The sequence below is a fragment of the Corythoichthys intestinalis genome, chromosome 16 (genome assembly GCF_030265065.1).
Source record: "Corythoichthys intestinalis isolate RoL2023-P3 chromosome 16, ASM3026506v1, whole genome shotgun sequence".
NCBI classification, from domain to species: Eukaryota; Metazoa; Chordata; class Actinopteri; order Syngnathiformes; family Syngnathidae; genus Corythoichthys; species Corythoichthys intestinalis.
In genome coordinates, this window is record NC_080410.1 from 9,525,984 (window position 1) to 9,552,561 (window position 26,578).

General features: G+C 40.0%; 1 protein-coding gene across 1 annotated transcript in view; it reads left to right on the forward strand.

Annotated features, from left to right (window-relative positions):
* Positions 1-10,664, forward strand: part of prkcbb (protein kinase C, beta b) — a 261,728-nt gene extending 251,064 nt beyond the window's left edge. The window contains exon 17 of the mRNA XM_057860710.1: positions 5,468-10,664. Within this exon, the coding sequence (XP_057716693.1) occupies positions 5,468-5,620 (153 nt within the window). The 3' untranslated portion in view covers positions 5,621-10,664. The remainder of the gene's footprint in view (positions 1-5,467) is intronic.
* The last annotated feature ends 15,914 nt before the right edge of the window (positions 10,665-26,578 follow it).

The following is a 26,578-nucleotide window of genomic DNA, read 5'->3' on the forward strand; positions in this document are numbered from 1 at the left end:
ATGAAAGATATTTCAAAATTCTGAGTATATGTATATATATATATATATATATATATATATATATATATATATATATACATATAAAATAAATATTAGACATCAACTAATGATTCTAAGAGAAAAATGACAGAAATTTTGAATAAGAAATATAATTACTTACCTTCTTTTTATGGCTGGGTTGAAACAAAAGCGGTGGCGCGACGTCTGTAAACGGGGGTCTCCAGGGTAAAAAGGACAAATTGAAAACAGTTTGGGGAACCTACTGCGCCATGAATCGGCTATGGCAGCATATAGACATATTGGTCTATCAAACACAACAGTTCTTTTGGCTTAAAATACTGCAGTTTAATTTGAAGAAGGGTGCAAAAGCAGAAACTGCTTTTTCAGTCTTGTCTGTGTTTTCCGCAATATGTATACATTCATGTACGAACACACACAACAAATGTTTACTATCGTATTGTTTACACTCTGTATCGAACCGTATCGTTCTTAAACTGTATCGAATCGTATCGAATCGCTCGGCCTTAAAAATGTATGGTTTTTTTAATCGAATCGTAACCTGTGTATCTAGATCAGGGGTCGCGTTAACCGAATATTTTCCGTCGTTGACCGATTTTTTAAAACGGTGACGGAAAAAACTGAAGTCCATCCGTCATTTTGACCGGTTGCAATTCACACCCCAGACCACAGGGTGGCGAGTGAGCATATTAATTAGCTATTGTCTCTCTTGATGCATGACGTCGTTGGCCTTACTCTGAAAAATGTCAAGGCAACTGAGTGTCCGAAGTTTCTTCAAAAAACCCCAAAACGACGATGGTGTTGATAAAAGAGGTGAAAAAACAGGGACTGCACAAGCGGGCACGCAATTCAAGTCCATGCGCACCAGGAGGAAAGTGTGAGACGACGTTCAGGCCACAGCAGGTGAACTGTTAATTTCATTGTTCCATATGCTACATACAGTATATATATATATGTACAGTATATATATATATATATATATATATATTTTTTTTTTTTTTTTTTTTTTTTTCTTGCTGCCTACCTTTGTGAAACAAGAAAAAGAATAATAGAAAAAGTGACTAGTCTACTAAACCCTAGTAGACAATAGTTGAATAAACCTTTGACTCTCAAAGGCCACAATAGTGCTACATTTTTTAAATTACAACATGTATAATACTAGCCCAACAGTAAGAAAGTAAAAGTAAATTCATAATAATAAACTGAATGAACTGAATAAACTTATTTTTAAACCTCTCAAAGGCCAAACAGTGCGACTTTCATGAAACTGTAAGTAATAATTGACCACAGCATCCTGTCTGTCCATTAGCCTCCTTCTTTGTGACCCAGCAGCAACATACACTTACTTACTTACGGCTTACTTCTACACCACTTTTGAATAGGCTTACCACCCGTCCTTTGAAATAAGGAATCATTCGTTTAAAAGTTGCGTTCCGTAGTGAAGCAATACGGAATGTATATAAATAGATATATGAATGTATTCCTTTTAAGAATTTGGGGATGTCCCTATTTTTTGTCCCCTGTACGGCTTTGGGCGGGAGGGGGGAGTCCCTTATTTCTATTTCTGAAACGTGAGAACCCTACTTTGGAAAAAGGTCCCAAATTACAGCGGCATTTCTTTCAGTAAAAGACAATAAAAGTAAAATTGACGAACTGACCAGGGACTAGAGGTGTGCAAAATTTCCGATTCTTAGATTATTCGCGATTCGGCCGTGGAAGATTCGAGAACGATTCACAAACATCCAAATTCCGATTATTGAAATATGCCAAGTAAAGCGGAAGTACAACACACTCAGCGCGCCGCGCGGTCTTCGGGACGGAACGGAGCGGGAGTAGCTAAACATTATGCTTCTCATTAACCGGCCCCTCGGGTAATGCCAACGCTCAACTCACGGCTCTAGCTCAACTCATGCCACGAGATAAAAAAACACAACAACATACCTGACTGCTGCCGAAAAGCTGCTACAAGTACAGCTAAGCTACATAATGTTACGGTAGATATCATTTATATAGGACTAGATGGATTATAGACTCGGTAGCGGTAGCAGCACATCTGCAAAAAGCTAGATGAGGGCGTTAGTAAACGGCCGCCATCTTAAAGCAGTAAACTTCCCTGCAATGCTGTTGTAGCGAACCTTCCAAGCAAACCTAATTAACTTTTTATCTAAAATACTCCTAAATCGGTAAAATATTGACTTGAATCTATCTTTAAAATAGTTTTAAAACTTTCACATGTCAAAAGTAGACAAAAGGGAAATTATGGAATAACGGGAGCAATTTTAACAACTTTAACGGTTGATTCACAACATTAAATTAATTGAATGTAGTTTAAAGCTGCTGATACAGAATGGGGACTGGAGTTTTTTTATTTAATGTTATTTTTGTATATTTGTTTACTGCTATATGTTAACTTGATACTGAAATAGTAGTTTGGTTTAGCCTGAGAGTATTTTTGAACAATTTTGGAACTAATGTACAAAACTTTATTTAAAAAAAAAAAAAAAAAAAGGGAGGGGGGTGCATCAATAATCGTTTTATAATCGAATCGGAGCCTCTGAATCGTAATCGTAATCGAATCGTTAGGTGCCCAAAGATTCCCAGCTCTACCAGGGACTGTCGCTCCGGTCCAGCGCCCTTCCTCTGGATAGCAGTCCTTGCATGCTCAAACTCTTTGTGTTCGTTCACATGTTTTGTCTTCAAATGTTTTATTAGGTTCGAGGTATTGAAACTGTCTGATTAAACGCCACCTCTCAAAACTTTCAGGCCGCAAATTATGCATGCAGTTATTGTACTCGACGGAGATTATAAACTGAAATATGTCCAGACCGGCGACATTTTACACTCGTAGTTTGTTTTTCCTCTATATGACAAAGCGGCCCCGTCATTGGTCAACAGTGGCTACTGGCCCGCTCTCATTGGTCTGGAGCAGGCCAATAGCTTGTTGTTCACGTGTCATCACACAACACAGAGACAGAGTGTTGTGAATGCCAGGAGTAAAAAAAGGCTGCGGTCAAATGTTATAATACTGGACCGATAAATGGTATCGGCGCCGTCTTTGTTGGTACTCGCCGATACCGATACCACCGCCAGATTGGCCCCACCTGCCGATCATAATATCGTATCGGTGCATCTTTAGTTCCTGTACTCAACAGTGACACCTTTTTAAACTGATATATCAATTCTTATAGCGCATCGATAACCTATTGGGACGCAAGTATCGCGATATATCACCATATCGACAAACAGTGGTACCTCAACATACCATCGCATCGACATACGATCCTTTTGACATCCGACATAAAATTTGACTCGTCATTTGTCTCGACATATGACAACATGCTCTAAATACGATTTATTACAGCGTCGCGATTTCATTGTTTTTTCCGCAAGACAGATGCACGGCGTATTTTCATGTGAAAGAAATCGACATGTGTTCCAAGACGTTTAGTGCAGGTGGTGAAAAAAGGAAAAAGGTTACGTTTACCATTGAAATTAAGAAGGAATTGATCGAAAATGTAAGCGTGGTGTGCGTCTGAGGGAACTGGCTCGACAATATTGCCAGTCTCCTCTGACCTCCGTTCGCTAGTCTCTATAAGTTAAGGGGACAATAAAAATACTTTATTTCCAATTTATTGATATTATTATTATTATTATTATTGTAATATCGGCAAGAAAGTAGCCAGCTTCGGCAGGTTTTTAATCATAGATCTCAGATCTTATGCAACACAACACGGCTTCTGTCCGCCGTAGCCGAAGCGAATTCATAATAAAACACCTGAGTGTTTTTTCAAACGATGTAGAACAAGAGCAATAAAAGCATTTAAAAATAAATACCTGAGTTTGTGCTCAAACGGTATATAAAAAAATATAACTAAATGTGGATTTAAGTACAGCAAAAGAACAATTGGCTAACTTTCATAGCTAAAGTCTGCTAGCTCAAATGCTATAAAACGCTGTTTTTTGTTTTGTTTTGTTTTGTTTTTTTAAGAAGCTCTTCACAAACACTTACAGTGAATCACAAAAGTGGGACACCCCTCGTATTTCTGCAGATATTCAAGTATATCTTTTGATGGGACAACACTGACAAAATGACACTTTAACACAATGAAAAGTAGTCTGTGTGCAACTTATATAATAGAGTAAATTTATTTTCCCCTCAAAATAACTCAAAATATAGCCATTAATATCCAAACCCCTGGCAACAAAAGTGAATACACCCCTTAGAAACTACATACATCCCTCAATGTCCAATTGAGTACTGCTTGTCATTTTCCCTCCAAAATGTCATGTGACTCGTTACAGGAGTGCTGTCACCATTACTGCAGAGATTTGAAGAGGTGCGGGGGGTGGGGGGGTCAGCCTGTTAGTGCTCAGACCATACGCCGCACTCTACATCAAATTGGTGTGCGTGGTGGTGGCAAATTGGTGTGGTGTGGTGTGGAAAGCCCGCCTGGTCTCATTAGACCATAGGACACAGTTCCAGTAATCCATGTGCTTTGTTGACATGTCTTCAGCAAACTGTTTGCAGGCTTTCTTGTGTACCGTCTTCAGTAGAGGCTTCCTCCTGGGGTGACAGCCATGCAGTTTTTTTCAGTTATATTTATTTATTTAGACAATGTTGAGTGGTCTTAAGACAAATGTTTATTTTTTGCATTCCTGGATTGTTAAGAGATTATTAACAGGTTTGTATTTATTGTGTCTGTTAATATAATTTATGTTCAAATATTGCAATTTAAATTTGCTAATAAAATCTAGACATTTATTCTGGAAGTTTTCAAAATTGAATTGAACTGTGTATCACCTGAACCAATACACATGAAAGATCATTTAGCCTGTCAATTTATTAGGTTCATATATGCGAGAAATGTAGCTCTGACTCCCGTTCACCCAATCTGTTTGGTCTCATTAATGTCACGTCCCCAGCAAAACGTGAACAGGCAGGTTATGCTGTTACATCATCCCTTCCAATGTTTAGACCACACCTACGCCCTTGATAAAATTACAATCAACCTTGATGAAAAACATACTGTTTTAAGCAGCAGTTGTCAAGTCAAGGTGTGACTTTCACCAGAACATCTTTTAACTTTAATGCATCCTTTTCTGTAGTTTTACCATGAGCAAATACCAATGTACAGTATCATCCCCATTGACCACAAGGAGTAAATACCTTAATTATGGTCACTCATTTACAAATGTCAGACCAACTCTTAATATGTTGAAAAATTGCTGTAATTCATAATTTGATATATTCACGCATTCATTTTCTTTGCCGCTTATCCCCATGCGGGTCTTTGAGATTGTCGCCGTTTATAGTGTCATTCTCTTTAAACCCTGCAAGTGTACCTAATGAAATGCTTCTCTCCTTCACACCCCTCTCCTCTCATTTAATCACCTTTCCATTCACATACACTCTCCCTCCACATACGTGTTCTGAAATCCCGCCCTGCAGAAGAGCCGTCGTGACACGTGCAACTTTGACAAAGAGTTCACAAAGATGCCGGTGGACCTGACGCCTACAGACAAGCTGGTCATCATGAACCTGGACCAGGATGACTTCATGGGTTTCTCCTACACAAACCCGGAATACGAGGCTCCCAACTAAAGCTGAGAGGACTGCCGACGAGAGAGGCGACACGTGTTAGGGCGCATGAATGGTATTGTAAAACTCAACTTGCACAATACACTGGATACCAAAGACTTTCAACGTATTGTGTGAAAAAGAACTGAAAAACATCCGATGTTTATACAGGTGACGTTGAATCAAATATAGTTAGGAATAATTTGTTAGCCCTAAATGGGTATTTGCTCTCTTTCCCATTCTTATGCTCTGACTATATTGTAATAAGTATAGATGTTTATGGCATTGATTTTTTTTTTTTTTGAAGAGATATTTGAAAATGATTTTAAATTCATGCTGTTTTTGAGCAAAGTGCTACCATATGTAAGTGTGTGTTTAATTCTTCAAACTCATAAACTACTGAAATGTAATGTGACAACAGGCTAAAAATTAGGGAAAAAATATAAACAATCTTTGCTAGTCGTTTAATTTGATAGAGTGATATGAAAACATGTAATCCAATGCAGGTAGATTATAGATGTCCGAAAATGTGGCTCTTAATAACTAAATCATGACCCTTTTTAAAGAGTTTATCGCTAGTAGAGATCCAATTCATTTGCAGTGGGAGGGTTGGCAGCAAATTAATGAACATTTTAGGGCCTTCAGTGGCAGCCAATGACTTAAGAAATGAAATGAAATATTTTCTTTCTCTGATGCCAAGAGGCACCCTCCCATCAATTGGTTTATCGCTAGTGGACCTCCAATCCATTGGAAGTGTGAGGGTGCCAACCCTTCAACTTCCAATGACTTGGACGTCTATTGCTGTCAATGGAAACCAATGAGTTAAACTTATTTTCAGAAAGGGAAAACTGGGCTGTCTAAAATGTGATGTAATTCGTGCTCCTCGGTGTAGTTTGATGAACTACTTACAAAGGCACCAAGGAACTAGTTTGAATTGTGGGAAAATTCTTATTTTTTTTTTCTTGAAGGATGGTGTAATCCAAAGATTATTAATTACATCCAGAGGTGGGTAGTAATGTGTTACATCTACTCCGTTATACTGTATTATACTTGAGTAACATTTTGAGAAAAGTGTACTACTAGGGGTGGTTTTACGAGGCCATACTTTTTACTTTTACTTGAGTAGATTGGTGAAGAAACGCTACTCTTACTCCGCTACTTTTGGTGTCCACTAGTCCTTACATTTTTCCTCTTTATTCTACATATTAGCATTTACTTTTTTTTCCCCAGCAATGCCAACAGTGGCTCTATCAGTTTCACCAATGAGATGTCATGACAATAATCACATGACTCCACTATACCAATCAGACTCAAGCTTGCCATTCTATGATCACACCAGCCTGTTCAATTACGTGGCGTCTTTAAAGCACTGTAAAAAAATAATAATAATAATAATAAGTATTTGACATAGAGTGCCCTCAACATGACTCAAAAGTTGTGGATTTTTAATAATGCATATATGTTTGCTTAAAAGTTGGTGGGGAACATTTGAGCATCCTGAAAAGTTGGTAGTGTTATGTTCCTACCACACTATGCAAACCTACGCCCTTATTGTAGAGGCATGCACTTTTACATCAACAGTAGCAAGAGCCTGCTGTAGGTCCCATGGTGACATTTTAGGGTTTTTCGAGACTTCTTTTAGCATCTTGCGGTCTGCTCTTGGGGTGAACTTGCTTGGATGGCCAGACCTGGGCATGTTGGCAGTTGTTTTAAATGTCCTCCACTTGTAGACTATTTTCCAGACAGTGGAATGGCGGTTTTATATTCTTTTGAGATCTTTTGAAATCCCTTACCAGATTCAAAAGTGTCTGCAATCTTCTTTCTGAAGACCTCAGACAGCTCCTTTGATTTCACCCTGCTGTTTTCTCTCACTTCAACAGCCAGTCACTGTTGAAAGTATTCTGCGTTGAGGAGTGGGGCAAACCGTCTTCAGACAGATGTCAAAGACTGGTAGATGGCTACAAAAAGCGTCTGTCTCACTGAAGTTATTTCAGCCGAAGGGTGTAACACTAGCTATTAGGTGGTAGGTGGAATGGTCTGTTGTGTTGTAAGTTGTTTTTTTCCCTTGCCAAAATCCTTTGTTTTTCTTTAAATTTTATTTTATTTATTTATTTATTTATTTTTCATTGGCTTAATGGAGTTATGTAATAGGTTATAGTACATTATAATAATAACAGTTCATATAGATTGTGCTAAGGAAAAAAACATACAGTTGAAAATAATCTCACGCCCCAAGCAGTAACTCAGAATGTTACTCATTACTTGAGTATTTTTTCACCAAATACTTTTTTACTTGTACTTGAGTACATTTTTTTGGATGACTACTATTAATTCAGTAATATTATATTGAAGTAACACTACTCGTACTTGAGTAAAGTTTTTGGCTACTCTACCCACCTCTGTACATGTACAAGTACAACCTTCGTACTTTTTCTGAACATTGTATGTTCAATCCCAAACTCCCTTACTTTGGAGGCTCTTCTGTATTATAATGAGCCAGCTGTAAAGTAGCTAGTTGTAAATGTAAGAACGGTAGAGAAAGCTTACGTTTAGGGAGCAGATCCAGCCAGTGGTTCTGCAGAAATGGTCAGTGTTTTCCTCCACTCTCAACATAAACCATGACTGTTCTCATTTGCGAATCTTGACCATTGTTGCCTTTTTCAATCATGGCACTGTGGAAATGCTGACACATCACTGAGGAAAAAAATGCCTAATGAGCAAACTTCTTTGAAACATTTTCTCATGTCCCCTCTGCACAGAGACTCTCCCATCCCCCCTTTAATTATTTCCATTTGCTCAGTAATCCTTGGTTCTGTCGAGGCCCACTGGGGAGCCGCAAATGATGTGATGTCAAAAGGTTGTGGCAGTCACCAATTGGGCGCGAACGCACACACAGCAGCTGAGGAGATGCTTTGACAACTCCCAAATGAGCCATTTTGCAAACAGCAATAACATCAGCAAGGCTGCTGATACACACACACACACAACACAATTGCGCGAGTTTAAAAATATGCGCATATTGACTAACTAACTGACGTTTGGAAGATGCAAAATCTGTGTGAAATCAAGGCCACATTATTTCAAATTCAGCAAATCTGCCCTCCAGTCTTTAAGCACATTAGAATGCCCGCGTGCCCCTGCACTGCACTACACTTACTGTACTGCGTCGTTTTTACACTGCCATACTGTACGGGCATGATTGAGACTTGAAATTATCTGGTGAAGCGTAACAAGGAGAACAATGACAATGTTTCCTCCTGGAGGCATACAACATTCACTCAGCACTCACATACAGTATACAGTAAACCACTTTCATACTTATAAGGCACATGTAAAGTGTTTAACCTAAACACATTGTATTTTTTAAACTGTCATCTATGATGTTATCAATGTAAAAGGAAATATTCTGTTTTAAGCCTTTCAGGGACACAGGTCACTTCGGTGGACATCTATTCAAAAGTTATTAGCCTAACTGCCAGCCCAGGTTATGGAGTATGTAGTTGTAGTAGTTGGTAAAAGAGGGGGAAATTATACTGAAAACACTTGTAGATGGCAATAGCCATTTATTTGCCTCAATGGCAGCCAAACAGTTAAGCTATGTGAGTTTTCATTTAATTTAGAATTTATCCAGAAATCACAATGTATGATTTTTTTTTTTTTTTTTTAAGCTTGAACACCTGAGAAAACGAACGTTAACAACTGGCACAGTAGCATTTGTTTGCAATTACAGAGGTCGAACCTTTCCTTTAGTTTTTCACCAGGTTTGCACACACTGCAGGAGGGATCTTGGCCCACTCCTCCACACAGATCTTCTCTAGATCAGTCAGGTTTCTGGGCTGTCGCTGAGATACACAGGGTTTGAGCTCCCTCCAAAGGTTTTCTATTGGGTTTAGGTATGGAGACTGGCTAGGCCATGCTAGAACCTTCTTACGGACCCACTCCTTGGTTTTCCTGGCTGTGTGCTTCGTGTCATTGTCATGTTGGAATACCCAGCCACGACCCATCTTTAATGCTCTAACTGAGGAAAGGAGGTTGTTTCCCAAAATCTCACAATACAGGGCCCCAGTCATCCTTTAATACAGTGCACTCGTCCTGCCCCATGCGCAGAACACCTCCAACGATGATGCTACCACCCCCACTTTTCACAGTAGGGATGGTGTTCTAGGGATAGTACTTATTGTTCTTCTTCCTCCAATCACATTTAGTGGAATTATGACCAGAAAGTTCTATTTTGCTCTCATCTGACCACAAAACTTGCTCCCACGACTCCTCTGCATCATCCAAATGGTCATAGACAAACTTAAGATGGGCCTTGACATGTGCTCGTTTAAGCAGGGGAAACTTCCATGCCATGTTTGATTTCAAACCATGACGTCTTAGTGTATTACCAACAGTAACCTTAGAAACTGTGGTCCAAGCTCTTTTCAGGTCATTGACCCCCTCCTGTCGTGTAATTCTGGGCTGATTCTTCACCTTTTAGGATCATTGAGACCCCACGAGGTGATATCTTACATGGGGCTCCACTCTGATTGAGATTGACGATCATGTTTAGCTTCTTCCATTTTCTAATAATTGCTCCAACAGTGGACCTTTTTTCACCAAGCTGCTTGGTAATTACTCCGTAGCCCTTTTCAGCCTTATGGAGGTGTACAATTTTGTCTCTGGTGTCTTTGGACTGCTCTTTGGTCTTAGCCATGTTACAAGTTTGAGTCTCACTGATTGTATGGGGTGGACAGGTGTCTTTATGCAGCTATCGACCTCAAACAAGCACATCTAATTCAGGATGTTACGTGGAGAGGAGGTGGACTTTTAATAGGCAGACTAATAGGTCTTTCAGGGTCAGAATGCGAGCTGATAAACAGCTAATCAAAGACTTATTTGCAGCTGTATCACACACATAAATTGTTAAAAAATCATGCATTGTGATTTGTGGATTTTTCTTTTTAGATTATCTCTCTATCTCTCTCTATGTGGACATGCACCAACTAAGAAAATTTCAGATGCCTCCATGATTTCTAAGTGGGAGAACTTGCAAAATAGCAGGGTTTTCAAATACTTATTTTCTTCACTGTGTATATATATATATATATATATATATATATATATATATATATATATATATATATATATATATATATATATATATATACAGTGCTGCTCGAAAGTTTGTGAACCCCCTCAACATTTTGGAATTTTCTATTATTTCAACCTGATTTCCTAATCAATCAATTCAGTAGTTTTTTTTGTTTTTTTAACAGTTGTGTTGTCGAGACAAAATTAAAAAGAGTTTTCATCAACTGATGTAGGTGCAAAATTGAACTGTTTGGTCACAACCAAAACCGCCATGTCTGGCGAAAAGTCAACACTGCATACCACCAAAAGAACCTTCTCCCAACAGTGAAGCATGGAGGTGGGAATGTCAAGATCTGGGCTTGCTTTTCATCCTCAGGACCTGGACAACTCCACATAGTCCAGGGAATCATGAATTCTGAGGAATATTGTCAAATCCTAGAACATAACCTGACGCCATCTGTTTTGAAGTTAAAGCTTGGCAGAAGGTGGATCATGCAACATGATAATGATCCAAAGCATTCCAGCAATACAACCAAGGAATGGCTGAAAAAGAAGAAGATTCGTGTTCTGGACTGGCCCAGTCAAAGTCCTGACCTAAATCCCATTGAAATGCTGTGGCGGGACCTGAAGCGAGCAGTTCATGCCAGACACCCATCAAACCTCTCTCAACTGACTGCGTTCTGCAAGGAAGAATGGGCAAAAATCCCCCAAAGTAGATGTGAGAGGCTGATTAGTCACTACAGAAACCGTTTGGTTGAGGTAATCTCTGCAAAAGGAGGCGCAATATCCTATTAACTGAAGGGGTTCACATACTTTTGCACACATGATATCTGAGTTTTTCTTAAATCAACCACTTTTGTTAAATAAAGAATGACAATATAACTATTTCTTTTGTTTCAGTCCATTATTTGGAATGTCAGTATTGTGGATTTGGGTATAACTTAACATTTAATAAGGTTATTTTAGTTTTTTTTACAAAAAATCTGACCATCGCTGTGGGGTTCACAAACTTTCGAGCAGCACTGTATATTAGGACTGTCAAACGATTAAGATTTTTAATCGAGTTAATTACAGCTTAAAAATTAATTAATCGTAATTAATCGCAATTAATCGCAATTCAAACCATCTATAAAATATGCCATATTTTTCTGTAAATTATTGTTGGAATGGAAAGATAAGACACAAGATGGATATATACATTAAACATACGGTACATAAGGACTGTATTTGTTTATTATAACAATAAATCAACAAGATGGCATTAACATTATTAACATTCTCTTAAAGCGATCCATAGATAGAAAGACTTGTAGTTCTTAAAAGAAAAATGTTAGTACAAGTTATAGAAATTTTATATCAAAACCCCTCTTAATGTTTTCGTTTTAATAAAATTTGTAAAGTTTTCAATCAAAAAATAAACTAGTAGCCCACCATTGTTGTCAATAATTACTTACACAATGCTCATGGATGCTGAAGCCTATAAAATCAGGCGCACCCAAGCACCAGCAGAGGGCGGCAAAACTCCATAAAACACAACAAGTGAGCATTTCACTGTACTGTCATTTAAATCTGTCTGAGCGGGGCATCTGCGTTAATTGCGTCAAATATTTTAACGTGAATAACTAAAAAAATTAATTAACGCCGGTTAACGCGATAATTTTGACAGCCCTAATATATACATATATATATATATATATATATATATATATATATATATATATATATATATGTGTATATATGAGGACCTCAATGCTCACAAAAGATATGCTGATTAGGGTCAGATGACCCTTCTCTAAATACAAAAGTGATTTGTACCAACTGATCCACCCTTGGTACTTCTAGTTATTCATTCATTCATTCATTTTCCATGCCGCTTTTCCTCACGAGGGTCGCGGAGGTGCTGGAGCCTAACCCAGCTAACTCGGGGCAGTCGGCAGGGGACACCCTGAACTGGTTGCCAGCCAATTGCAGGGCACAAGGAGACATACAACCATTCACGCACACACTCATACCTACGGGCAATTTAGAGTGTTCAATCAGCCTACCATGCATGTTTTTGGGATGTGGGAGGAAACCGGAGTTCCCGGAGGAAACCCACGCAGGCACGGGGAGAACATGCAAACTCCACACAGGAAGGCCGAAGCCCGGGATTGAACCCTTGATCTCAGAACTGTGAGGCAGACGTGCTAACCACTCAGCCACCGTGCCGCCTACTTCTAGTTAAACAATTGTTAATATCTCAAAAATTATAGCAGCACAAATTAAAAAATTTCAGCATAAACCTAGCACAAAAGAATGACATAATATTTCTATAAATTTGCGTCTGATTGGGGGCCAACATCACAGAGGTGTAGATTTACTAGGTCTCTTATAAGTACAGTATTCTTATTACCAGAAATGTATTTTCATGGTGTAAATTTGATTTTGCACTACTCTTGATAGTAATAAACGATATTTTGCATTGTCTTTATTAACTTATTGGCTACCATTGACTGCAATAGACGTCCAATCCATTCGAAGTGGGAGGGATGGCGGCAAATTAACAAACGACTAGTGATAAATTATTATTTATTATAATTATTAGTAATATTTTATGTTTGAACTATTTCGCTGCCATTGACTGCAATAGACGTCCATTGGAAATTAACCCATTTACTGTGATAGGTGTCCCCTCCATTTGACTGGCAGTGACCCTCTTTGCTGCCACCCTGCCACTTTCAATGGATTGGACATCTAGTAGTGATACTCTAAAAATTCACAGCAAAGATGAAAAATTGGGAATCCACCTAATTGACCGTCTATCGCCATCAATGACAGTGAATGAGTTAGAAAGCAACATTAAATTATGTTTCCACTTATCACATGATGTTAAAAACCATTGCAACAATATTTTTCACTGAGAAACATTTTTTGTACGGCTAAATTTCTGATACAGCTTTTGTTTTGGAGCTTTTGTGGCCAGTCAGTATAATATTTAGCAAAATTTACAGAACTGCATAGTTGACATTGATCAACTTCTGCTACTGGCAGTTGGGAAGCACTTACTCTGTCCTGTGTGGATATACTGCATATGATGTGTGCCATACTGTACAATTTACGATATATTGGTCTTAGAGGACACCTGTGTACAGTTTCACGTACAGTATATTCAATGATGTTTTGTCCATGTTCTTTTTGGTGATTTAATATCATCCATGTATAGTTCCCTCACTACAAATATATAAGCACACTTTAATGTTATTTCTAGAAATATACTATGCATGCCCGTGTTTTCTCTTTTTCATATTTTAACCAATACAGTATGAGCTGAACTGATACTCGAAGTATCGATTAATTGATGATTACTGTTGGGGTTTATGTGTTAGTAACTATTATTCAAGGGCAATGTAGTGACGTTTTGTTTATGTATACATACATATTATACAGTACGGTGTGTGTGTGTACGTATATAGTTTAACGAGTAAGAGTCTTCCGATATGATAGGAAAATCTACACACATGTATTTTGTAAGGTAGTGTTGCACCGACACCGATACTAGTATTGGTATCAGTACTGATACGGCACTAAGATGCAACATGGTTATCGGGAAGTATTAAGAAATAACATGCCGATGATGCGAAATATGTTCTCCTCGAGATCTAGTTTCCAACCCCAGGTCACCCTACCCAATATGGCCGCCAGCTATCCATGCTACTGTAAAAAAGGAGCAATTATCACCCTTTCCAAGATGATGATAGATGTCCAGTGGTGTGGCGTCCAATCATCCTTCTGCTGTGAATTTCAATGACTTTATCACTAGTAGACATCCAATCCATTTGAATTGGGAGGGTGACAGCAAATAAACATTTGATCATTCAGTGCCATCCCTGCCACTTCATATGGATTGGACGTCGAGGACTTTCAACGAGTTATACAGTCTCTGACCAAGTCATGATAGCAATTACTTGCATTCAAAGGGGAAAAAAACGGATATGTTCAAAACGCATGGTATCGGTATAGTATCGGCATGCCAACCGGGTGTTAGAATCGATATCGGGGGTAAAAAAAAAAAAAGGTATCGGTGCAACTATTACTGTACCATAATTTTAGGGCAATACAGAATTGCTATCCAACAATATTCAAAATTAACTGAATAATAATGAAATGTATCAATAAAGTATGTATGTACTGTATGTATGTATTCCCCTCCTGCCTCTTATTTTAGCTGTAGCTTAGCCATCTGTTCCTATACCCTACGTTTTTCCCCCCACCTTCCAACCTGACCTTGATTCCTCTCATCAGTAATACTTCTTCTTTCACATTCTCTCACCCCTACAACATAAACTGATGAACTACTGAACCATTTTGAAGTCCATGCCAGCATGTTATGTGCTTTGATTTGGGCAAGATGCATAAAATGCCAAGTAAAGATATAGCAAAAGAACAGTATAAGCTTCGTGCCATAGCTCACTAACCAGAAAATGTACTGTGATGTTTACTATTGTAGAATAATAAATTATTGTAAACAATATGTTTGACTTTTTTTATTTGTGTATGTGTGTGTGTTGAGAGAGCAATTTACCCTTTACACATAGAGTTGAAGAACTTGGAAAGTGTCTAGGTCTCGATTAAGTACAGGATTTTCATGTAAAATGAGTTGGTCTGCTGATGATATCACATGGTTTGTAATGTTTTTGTCTAATATAGTGACCTATACCACACCACGTAAAGCATATTTTCTTTCCAAGTTCTGAGTGGTAATTCCTAGTTTTTTTTCCCGTCCCAATGAAATATAAAAACACTTTTGTTCCCCAAAAAGTTTGGGTTTGTGGCCACGACTTTGAAATTCTATTTTCCACTTTTCTTTACTGTGGTACCATCTAATGCTTTTTTTTAAATATACAGTGGTACTACTTACGAAATGAATTGGTTCTGGGAATAGTTTCGTAACTAATAATTCTGTAAGTAGAGATGCGTTTTCCATGTAAATCCCCTCATCCGATCCAAGCCCCCCAAAATTCAGACATAAATCTTTTATAATGGATAAAATTGCATCAAAATGTGTAACAAATACATATTACAATTTGATTATTGCACATTAAACATAAAATCAGAGTTGTGCATAATGTAAAAAAACAAGAATAGAGCAAAGAATAAAAGTTGATAGACTCATGTAAAGCTGTCGGAACACGAGGGAGCAAATGAAGATGACGCATACACATACACATACATTAGGAGCCAAATGGATGCCAGGAATGTTAGGCAATAGTCAATAGTTTTGTATGTATGGGCTTAATAACAAATTTCAAGTAAGTGGAATAATATGGCGCATTCATCTGTTAGTCTTTAATACTCAAAACAAGATGAGGAAACTTATTTGACTATATTTAAAAAGAATGATCTGGTTAAGTCGTCATAAATTTACAGCGGACTGAATGCATTACTGACTGGCTGACTTCTTTGTGAGTGTGGTGTGGTTTGTTGCATGTTCAAATTATCATTTAAAACACTGTGCCGTCTTACTTGACATCACTTGTCCAAATGTCCATGGTGAAACTGATGTGATCAGCACGTTTATCGCAGAGAATGGTGGTCGTATAAACGGCATTATTTTTTTTATCCGGGGATTGGGCTCTTGGGTCACTCCGGTAAAAACCGTCTCTCATCCGGCATCCCCTCCCGCCTGTGCCCTTCAGTCCGACCGGCCACCAAATTAGCACGCGCGCCAGGCCTCTGTCTGGCAGTAGTGCTCGATGAGTCGAACCGGAGATGAGTGGCGGCGGCAGCTACGTTCGTACCAGATATCCGCCTACCCCAGCCGGCTCGCTGCAGCGTATTCGGGGCATGGCTCTGCTCCGACGGAGGCGCGGGCCTTTCGTCCTGCACGCCGTGGGGGAACACTCGAGAAAGCGGGGTGTTCGCCAGAGATCCCACCGCCGAGGAACCGGGCTCGACCCGCCTGCCCGCCTCGCCCTTGGCGGCCTGCCGGACCGGCCAGAGCGAATATCTACTTGTCGATTTTCAGTCTGGTGCCGGTGTTTAGCCTTAGATGGCGCTTACCACCCGCTTTGGGCTGCATTCCCAAACAACCCGACTCTGGGAAGGCCGCAGCATTTCTCCATTGTCACAAGCCCCATAGTTTAGCTTAATTTATATGTGTTTAGCTTTAGCATTCGCGCTAGCATCAGCCTCGTATTCGTTCCAAAAATCTTTGTGATGCAGTTTTAAATGGCTGATCAGGTTATTGGTGTTGAATGAGGACGCTTTCTTTCCGCCCCGTGGAACTTCTGCAGTGCATGTTTTGCAGATGGCGAGAGCATTGTTTGTTTCACACACGGAAAAATCAAACCACGCTAGTGACAGAACCGTTATGATATCGCCTCAACCCTGTTGTGTACCGCCGCCTCTTCTTTGACACCATACTCCTAAATCCCTCCTCCCTAAAGGGCTTCAGAGAGAGGAGGGGTTGAGGAGGCGGTGGTGGAGAAGTGGACAGAACTGCTTCGTTTGCGCACATTTGGAGGCTAAATCAAGTATATAATTATCGGACTGCATTATCGGTTGATTTTTTTTTTTTTTTTTTAATCGGGATTATCTGTGTGACGTCATAATTGCCATTATGGATAACCGATAGTTATCGGTAACCGATATTATCATGCATCTTTAGTTTAAACCCTAGCAACACAAATAAAATGATTACAAACCAGGAACAAAATAGTATTTTTTTCTGTTACATGGTGTTATCAATAAATCTGCATTTTTAGAATTTAGCGAGCTGACGCACAAAAACAAGCACTTATGTTCTGTCGTAGCAAGCCGAAGTTTGACTGGCCAAACACACAGCCAACCCTGGTTATTATGAGGATTTTTTTAATGCACAGCCCCAAATAATATGACAGTTGTATCCTGTTATGTGGGGTTTTGTATATTGTGTATACTTTATAAATTTGCAGTGTAATAGAGGTGGTATTAAGAGGTGGATTAAATCAGGTAAATCGCCATTGAAGGCCAAGGTAACAAATCCACAGACCGCCACGGAGTAAGGCTAACCTTTACTTGAACTGCTATGTGTAATTAGAATGCGATTTAAGGTGGTGAAGTTTTGTTTTTCAGGTCAAGGTGGACACAAGAATGGGCAGGTAGATGATGACTTGATGAAAGACCGAATGGGCGGTGGGTGTATAATAAGGAGATAGAAGATCAGCTGGTTTAATTAACTTTGTTGTTTGAAATTTCCCAGCTCAACTTAAGTAGGAACCACATCAAAATTACAAAGCATCTAGTCTAAAGCTATTAAGAAAGATAGAGCATGAAGCTGATACCTACATCTTTAACCTGTCAAGAAGAGCACCCTCAACATTGAAGCAGGTTATGTGTATGAAAGATATAGCAGAAATTTCCATCTGCAGAGAGGATTGGGCTCTATCATTATTGTGTTATTAGGAGGAGGATGTTATATCTTCCACCATATTTGCGATAATAAGGTACAACTGCGATGTGCTACGCTTCAGTGCATGGGATAGCAATAGAACAGTTCTTCTGCTACACTAATACTACAATTGGACCTATCTCAAATTCCACCAATTGCTGCATTTAGTTCATTAACAATCAGTTTTTTTTTTTTCAAATTCAACTGGACATCAGTGGCGGATGCTGGTCTTTCAATGAGGAGAAGCTTAAAGTGTCCGGCTGTGAATGATTTGTGACAGAGGAGTAGCACTCGCTGCTCGTTAGGGAAAAAAACTGGAGTGCAAGAAGTCGAGTCTCCAAACAAGCAGCTACAATAGAAAAAAATACCATGAATAAGCTAAATTTTTCACGAGTCATCCAAGTGTCGCTAGGATGATTATGCAAGTCTCTGGTTCAACTCAGAGCAACGGAATGAAAATTTAAAAAATGCGGATGTAAATATGACAAGATCAATAATACGCTCATTTACCTGTCAATCAAAAAGGGATTCAGCCTCAGACAGATCATCCAATCATCATGCAGAGAACCAGAGCGTCCCGGCCAGCTGAGCCCTGCTCCCTGCCCATAAACCCCCAGAGACACAGTGCATCCAATGGGCAGGGTAAACCCAGCTTTTAGCCAATGACTTGTCTTTTGTCACTGTAGTGGAACAATGTGCTCTAAACTCTGGAGAAACCATGCTTCCACACTGTTTAATGCAGTGATTCCCAAGCACCGGGCCGGGGACCGGTACCAGTCTGTTTACTACAGGGCCGCAGAGAAATAATAAATCAGTTGTTAACCATTGCAATCTGGCCTGTGTCTCTTGAACCATCAATATGCCTGTGTACTCTATTGACTAATCCGATTAGAGATTTGTCAACGTCACCATCTATCGGTTGGACGCCATTACTGGGGTGTTTGCACACCTGTAGCAGCCCAGTGTTAGTCAATGTAAACAGTTAGTTGCTGTGTGCTGCAGGCGGCGACGTCTTTGGACATCTTTTTTACAGGGAAAAGGCCACCGGCTCAGCCGTAAGAGGAGCCTACACCCAAGTCCATTTTCCATAATATTGGGCTAAAAGCAAGCAAACGAGGCAACAAAATCGAATGCACTGACAGCATCATACCTCGTGGAGAACCGTATTCCAAAAGCCAAGAAACCTTTCACGATTGGAGAAGAACTCGTTATGCCTGCTTCCAAGGATATTTCCTTTCAAGTTTTAGGAGAGGCCACAGTTAAAATATGTTGATTCAGCGTATAGTGAGTTGCATTTTCCCTGCACTTAATGTTCGTTTTTAGCCATTTTGTACTATTTTATATTTACTGTAATTTTCTGCCACACATTGCTGGTCCATTAAATAAAAGGCCCTCATTACACCGGTCCGTGGTGCAAAAAAGGTTGTGGACCACTGGTTTAAAGGAGTCTGAGGTTGCACGAATGAATGAAAATCAAGCCGCATTGTAACCAGTGATAAGCAGGTAATTCTTAACAAATGTTGAGCGCGCTGTAGCACATGTTTTGTTATTGACACGAACATACAAGAGTATACATTTGATCATGTATTTTTTTGACATTTTTGGGGAGTAGCTGAACTTCCCTTGCAGCCTTAGAGCAATTGCCCCTGCTGGACAGTGATATTGAGCATTTTACCTGGAACAATTCCTGTTAAAGTTTTACTAATCCATTGATATTGCCCCAAGACTAAGACAGGAAGATATTCAATCAACAAGATGTAAGAATGAATTGATTAAGGCAGTCGTGACTAGGGATGTCCTGATAACATATTTTTGCATGTGAGTCCGAGTCATCTGATTTTGAAGATCTGCTGTTGCTGAGTCCCTATTCAGATATACTGTAGGGCAGATTAAGAGTTCAATTCTTGAGCTTTTACTCGATTAAATTGCATTGAATGCATCATTCGCTGTGTCAAAGCTCATATCACAAAAAAATTGAATTGACCGCACAGTTTCTGAGTTAGTGCCATAGCAACGTGGGACGTGCCACTACCTGATAATGTAATTTACAGAAGACCTTGCCAGCACTCCAATACGGAAGCACAGCACCACGCTATCCTCACTATAAAATACAAAGATTTTCTGGGTTTTATCTGCGAGATCCATCATGCCATCTCGATGTGTAGCGATGAATTGCTCACACGAAGGCTCGAGACTATTAGTGGGCAAAAAAACCTTCATCTGCAACGATTTGGACATCTTCTGTGAGAGTCAAGCAGAAGAACTTCTCTCCAGCTTCTCGATCGCTTCTTTGTTTTCAACATTTCAGCAACGACAGCTGTGAAGCCTAGGAGAATACAACCCTGGTTTTTCAAAGACGTATGTAGACCTGTACTGACTTTTCTAATTCTAATTTATGATGCAATTCTGATGATATAGGAGGGCAAATCCTACTGCCTGTTCGTTGAAGTGCGACGTGTTTTTGTTGTTGCTGGCTTGTCATAAGTAGATAGAACAGCCGACAGGTCGTCTATTCATATGAATTTGATACATTTATTACTAGATCTATATAACTACTCATCTGTTTTTGCAATTACTGATAGTTATATCACAGAATCAGGGGCGCCGTATAGGGGGGAAAAGTGGTACTGATTCTAAGGGCCCATGGCCTGAGGGGGCCCACAAAGAAAATTAGAGCATTAGGTAATCGTTTGCAAATTTAAATATTAATCATTATAATTTTAAAAGGTTTAAAACAAAGAGTTTCTTTTTCTTGTTTTGTTTTTGGCAAAAAGTAAACATCCAGAGAGCATATGTATTGCCAGCAACCCCTCCCCCCCGCGTATTTTCATTAATTGGTTTCGTCCGCCCTTCCTTTGATCAGACCGCGCGCTGGCTGAGCAGCGGTGCATTTACGCCAGTCAATGACTCTGAGTACTGTGCGTGCGGTAGGCTACATCAAAAATGTTTTCAAAACAGAAATCCGGCTATCAAAAGAGGAAAGAAAATAAAGCAAAGCAGGAGAGGGGTAGAAAAGGCCAACAGGATGTGAAAAAGTACTTCACAAAGGAAGGTTGGTGTAAATTGTGTCAGTGTAGTGCTGAAAATTAACCTGTTATTTTAGCTCACGCGACGTCTATTAGAAAGCTCAGAAGCAGGTCCCAGCTCACTCCGTAAGAAATACGGGATTTTCCCGACCTCAGTGAACGACTTTGACCAATTCAAGAACATGAATTCCAAATAATGACGGCATTTTTTGGTATCATACAGATGTTGAAAGTTGGTGTGGATTTTTTTTTTAATCTGGTTGAATCCAGTTTGTCAAGAATTTATTGAATTTAGTTTGTCATCAATTAAATTTAGTTAGTTAACAAGGAAGGGACCTGGCTTCGGAGCTGTAGCCTATAGTGGAGATTGTAAGTTTTCAAATGGGGCTAAGCCTACTCCATAATGAAATACTGTAATTGTTTGCTAGCTAGTGTTTGCTCCACTTTTAGCTTACATTTAATTAGTACAGCAGGTTAACCCTTTCGCAAGCTCTCCACACCAAAACAGTTGTCTCTGCCCTCGCCTGTTGTAATAGGCACAAACACAACTCCTCTTGCTGCGTCTGGCTCAGCAGCCCTGTCTCCTGACACCCTTTATGAGCCAGCCTCATCTTTACTCCCAACTGAAGGAGGTGAGGAATCAACTTGAACACTGCCACACCACACATAAAATATCAGTGGCTAAGAGACAAATAGTAATAAGTAATAATAATAATAATTATTATTATTATTAATTAATGATACATAATTAATAATTAAATTAAGATACTAGAATAATATAGAAGATATTGTTATATTTGTCATTTTATGTACACTACAGAGCCAGGACCATCTTCAGTTTTGCCAGGGAGGAGTGTAGGGAGCCAAAAAGACAGTGCTGCTGGCCCTGGCAATGTATGCTGTAGTATTGTTAGAATAAAAGTTTTGTTTTAACTTAAGTCATTCATTGTGGTATTTGAGAATATTTCTAATAAAAATATATTAAGATTGTAAAAGATGGGCTTCAGTACATTTCTTAAAGATGATATCAGTCTATTCATTATTGCTCTATACGCTGTATGTTTACATAAATATATTTTCATCTTAAATTAATGCAGAAAATGCACAAATTAGTGTGTAAAGATTCACCAGAATGCAGGAAATTACGTAGTTGATACTCTAAATGTGTGTGTGTGTCCCGGCACTGATGGTGGGGCCCAAAGTGATATCTTTTCATGGGGCCCAAAATCCCTGGCAGCGCCCCTGCACAGAATGAATGGGGAAAGAAAGGTTCAGAGAGAAATTACGATGCTAGACCACTCTTCCTTTCGTGAAGTGTCGAGCAGCCATTCAACGTCATCAAACCGTCTGCTGTGCTGAGTAAATCTTGGTCATCTGATGCCCCAGGTTCAAACATATAAGAATTAATTGTGGATAATCTTTCCTGGGAGCCCTCGTCATGGATAACGTCACGAAAGAGTGATCCTGAACAGGTACTTTCGCTGGAAATGTCACAAACGCTGGTGCCACTATGGATAAAGTATGCCATGTCTTCTGTCACCTACTGTAAATTATGTCACACTTCCAGTATTGACGGAGTTCTGAAAAACTTTTTTTTTTTTTTTGAAACTCTTCTCGCAGTTACGTGTTAGAAATTACAGTCGTTTCGACGAACTCATCCAAAGATTAAATTCATCAAAATACACCAAAGTCCGACAAACTCTTCATCTGCCCATTAAGGAAGAAAAATAAGTCAACCAATGAGTCAATACTTGAAATATATAAACATATATATTTTTAAAACCATCTTTTTTTTTTTTTTTTTTTATACAAATCCAATAATCTGAAAACAATGTGATCAGGCCAGTTTTTCGATCACATGATCGGATCGGGTACATCCCTCGTCATGACTGAATTTTTTTCTATGTAGTTTCTATACAAGTACTGGTCATCCAAATCCAGGAAATACACTGTCTAAAAAGTAAATGTTTGTGGCCTCTGACCGATGTAAATGGACAAAGGTTAGGTGAGAACAGGCTGTAAAAAGCGACACTGCAGCTCACTGGAAGCGAGAGAAATATGAGAAAGCCAAAGTGACACAAGCAAAAGAATCTTATTTATTTCATTCAGCGGATCTAGAAAATACTCAAGAGCATGACGGAGAAGCTTATTGGATTTATTTCTCACACTCGCTCTCAAACACACACTGAACCCAACACACTTTCATTAACCACAAAATACACCGGTTCACTCTATCAGACATATGCCCTCACTATTAATTCACTCTGCACTTCCTCTAATCAATATGTCTTTATATACTTATCACACAGTCAATTACACACATTTCATCTCCCTTTGACTGATCCTTACCGTATTTCCACATATATCAGCCTGAATTCATCGTTTTCCCATTTTAGGAGAAATGTAGCAAAACATGGTCATTACAAAAACTAATGATAAACCAGGACAAAATATTTTACAGAAGTAAAATTCCAATCAAATTTTAGTGTTGCGTTGTGTACATTCCAATACCTGGCCAGTATCAGATGACACTTATAATAAACAAACACGTTTTTGTTAGGGCTGTCAAATTTATCGCGTTAACGGGCAGTTATTATTTTTTTAAATTAATCATGTTAAAATATTTGATGCAATTAACGCATGCACGGAATGACCCGTGCATGCGTTACCTCAAACAGTTTACAATGACGCCGTTTTAGCACATTGGGAGCGTAAAGGCAGAGAAAGGCGAGTGGATACAGGCGTTCATTGACGATCAGACAATCTTTTTCTTAACATAATACGCTTAATTGAACACAACGCAGAACATATTGTATACTAATTGCAGCCACTACTGACAGTCATGGTTGCCCAACTTCCCAGCATTCATTTGGGCGAAGCAGGAAACGATCCTTTTCTTAACACGCTTACAGTGCCTTGCAGTATTCGGCCCCCTTGAACCTTGCAACCTTTCGCCACATTTCAGGCTTCAAACATAAAGATATAAAATTTTAATTTTTTGTCAAGAATCAACAACAAGTGGGACACAATCGTGAAGTGGAACAAAATTTATTGGATAATTTAAACTTTTTTAACAAATAAAAAACTGAAAAGTGGGGCATGCAATATTATTCGGCCCCCTTGCGTTAATACTTTGTAGCGCCACCTTTTGCTCCAATTACAGCTGCAAGTCGCTTGGGGTATGTTTCTATCAGTTTTGCACATCGAGAGACTGACATTCTTGCCCATTCTTCCTTGCAAAACAGCTCGAGCTCAGTGAGGTTGGATGGAGAGTGTTTGTGAACAGCAGTCTTCAGCTCTTTCCACAGATTCTCGATTGGATTCAGGTCTGGACTTTGACTTGGCCATTCTAACACCTGGATACGTTTATTTTTGAACCATTCCATTGTAGATTTGGCTTTATGTTTTGGATCATTGTCCTGTTGGAAGATAAATCTCCGTCCCAGTCTCAGGTCTTGTGCAGATACCAACAGGTTTTCTTCCATAATGTTCCTGTATTTGGCTGCATCCATCTTCCCGTCAATTTTAACCATCTTCCCTGTCCCTGCTAAAGAAAAGCAGGCCCAAACCATGATGCTGCCACCACCATGTTTGACAGTGGGGATGGTGTGTTCAGGGTGATGAGCTGTGTTACTTTTATGCCAAACATATCGTTTTGCATTGTGGCCAAAAAGTTCAATTTTGGTTTCATCTGACCAGAGCACCTTCTTCCACATGTTTGGTGTGTCTCCCAGGTGGTTTGTGGCAAACTTTAAACGAGACTTTTTATGGATATCTCTGAGAAATGGCTTTCTTCTTGCCACTCTTCCATAAAGGCCAGATTTGTGCAGTGTACGACTGATTGTTGTCCTATGGACAGACTCTCCCACCTCAGCTGTAGATCCCTGCAGTTCATCCAGAGTGATCATGGGCCTCTTGCCTGCATCTCTGATCAGTTTTCTCCTTGTTTGAGAAGAAAGTTTGGAAGGACGGCCAGGTCTTGGTAGATTTGCAGTGGTCTGATGCTCCTTCCATTTCAATATGATGGCTTGCACAGTGCTCCTTGAGATGTTTAAAGGTTGGGAAATCTTTTTGTATCCAAATCCGGCTTTAAACTTCTCCACAACAGTATCTCGGACCTGCCTGCTGTGTTCCTTGGTTTTCATAATGCTCTCTGCACTTTAAACAGAACCCTGAGACTATCACAGAGCAGGTGCATTTATACGGAGACTTGATTACACACAGGTGGATTCTATTTATCATCATCGGTCATTTAGGACAACATTGGATCATTCAGAGATCCTCACTGAACTTCTGGAGTGAGTTTGCTGCACTGAAAGTAAAGGGGCCGAATAATATTGCACGCCCCACTTTTCAGTTTTTTATTTGTTAAAAAAGTTTAAATTATCCAATAAATGTTGTTCCACTTCACGATTGTGTCCCACTTGTTGTTGATTCTTGACAAAAAAATTAAATTTCATATCTTTACGTTTGAAGCCTGAAATGTGGCGAAAGGTTGCAAGATTCAAGGGGGCCGAATACTTTTGCAAGGCACTGTACATCAACAACAGTACTCAGTAGGGCTGCAACTAACTATTATTCAATATTGATGAGTATTTCCTTCAAAAGATTTTTATGACAGCTTCCTTGTTAGGTGCGGGAGCAAGAGGGGATCCCAGAGTGGACACACAGTGATCAAATGAGTAATCTTTTATTGATGATCAAAAGGCTGTCTCGGGTGTAGATTGCTGGGAGCGGAGCAGGGGAGCTGACGTGGGAGCTTGGAAGGAGGCAGGCGTGGAAGCTCGGAAGGAGGCAGGCGTGGAAGCTCGGAAGGAGGCAGGCGTGGAAGCTCGGAAGGAGGCAGCCGTAGAATCCGACAAGGAGCGCGCAGAGGACAGGACCTGGGGCGAGAGCAAAGTAGTCGTGAGCCGGGAATCAGTAATATCATATAAGAGTGCGAGAAACAACTGACGGCGAAACCAGACGAGTTGATCGGGCGACGAGGTGGAGCGTCTGCTGGGCTTTTAAAGCTGGCTGATGTTCATTGCTCTCAGCTGTGGCCGCTCCACTCGTCTGACCTGCAATCAGCTAAAAACATGCACACCTGCTGGAGGTGGGCATGTCTCAGAAGGAGGGGGAAGAGGACCTAACAGGACCCCCCCCCCCACGGGCGACACCAGGCGCCCGACGGAGACGCCCAGGATGGGCACGGTGGAAGTCCCGGATGAGCGCCCGCGACAGCACCCACCGGGCAGGGATCCAGGACCGCTCCTCCGGGCCATAGCCCTCCCAGTCAACTAGGTACTGGAGCCCACGGCCACGGCGGCGGACATCCAGAAGCCGCTCCACCCGGTAGGCCGGATGCCCGTCGACCGACAGAGGCGGTGGAGGGGGCGGAACAGGGGGGGCCAAGGGACTAGTGGAAACCGGTTTCACGAGGGAGACATGGAATGTGGGGTGGACCCGGTAATGTGCAGGGAGCCGGAGACGCAC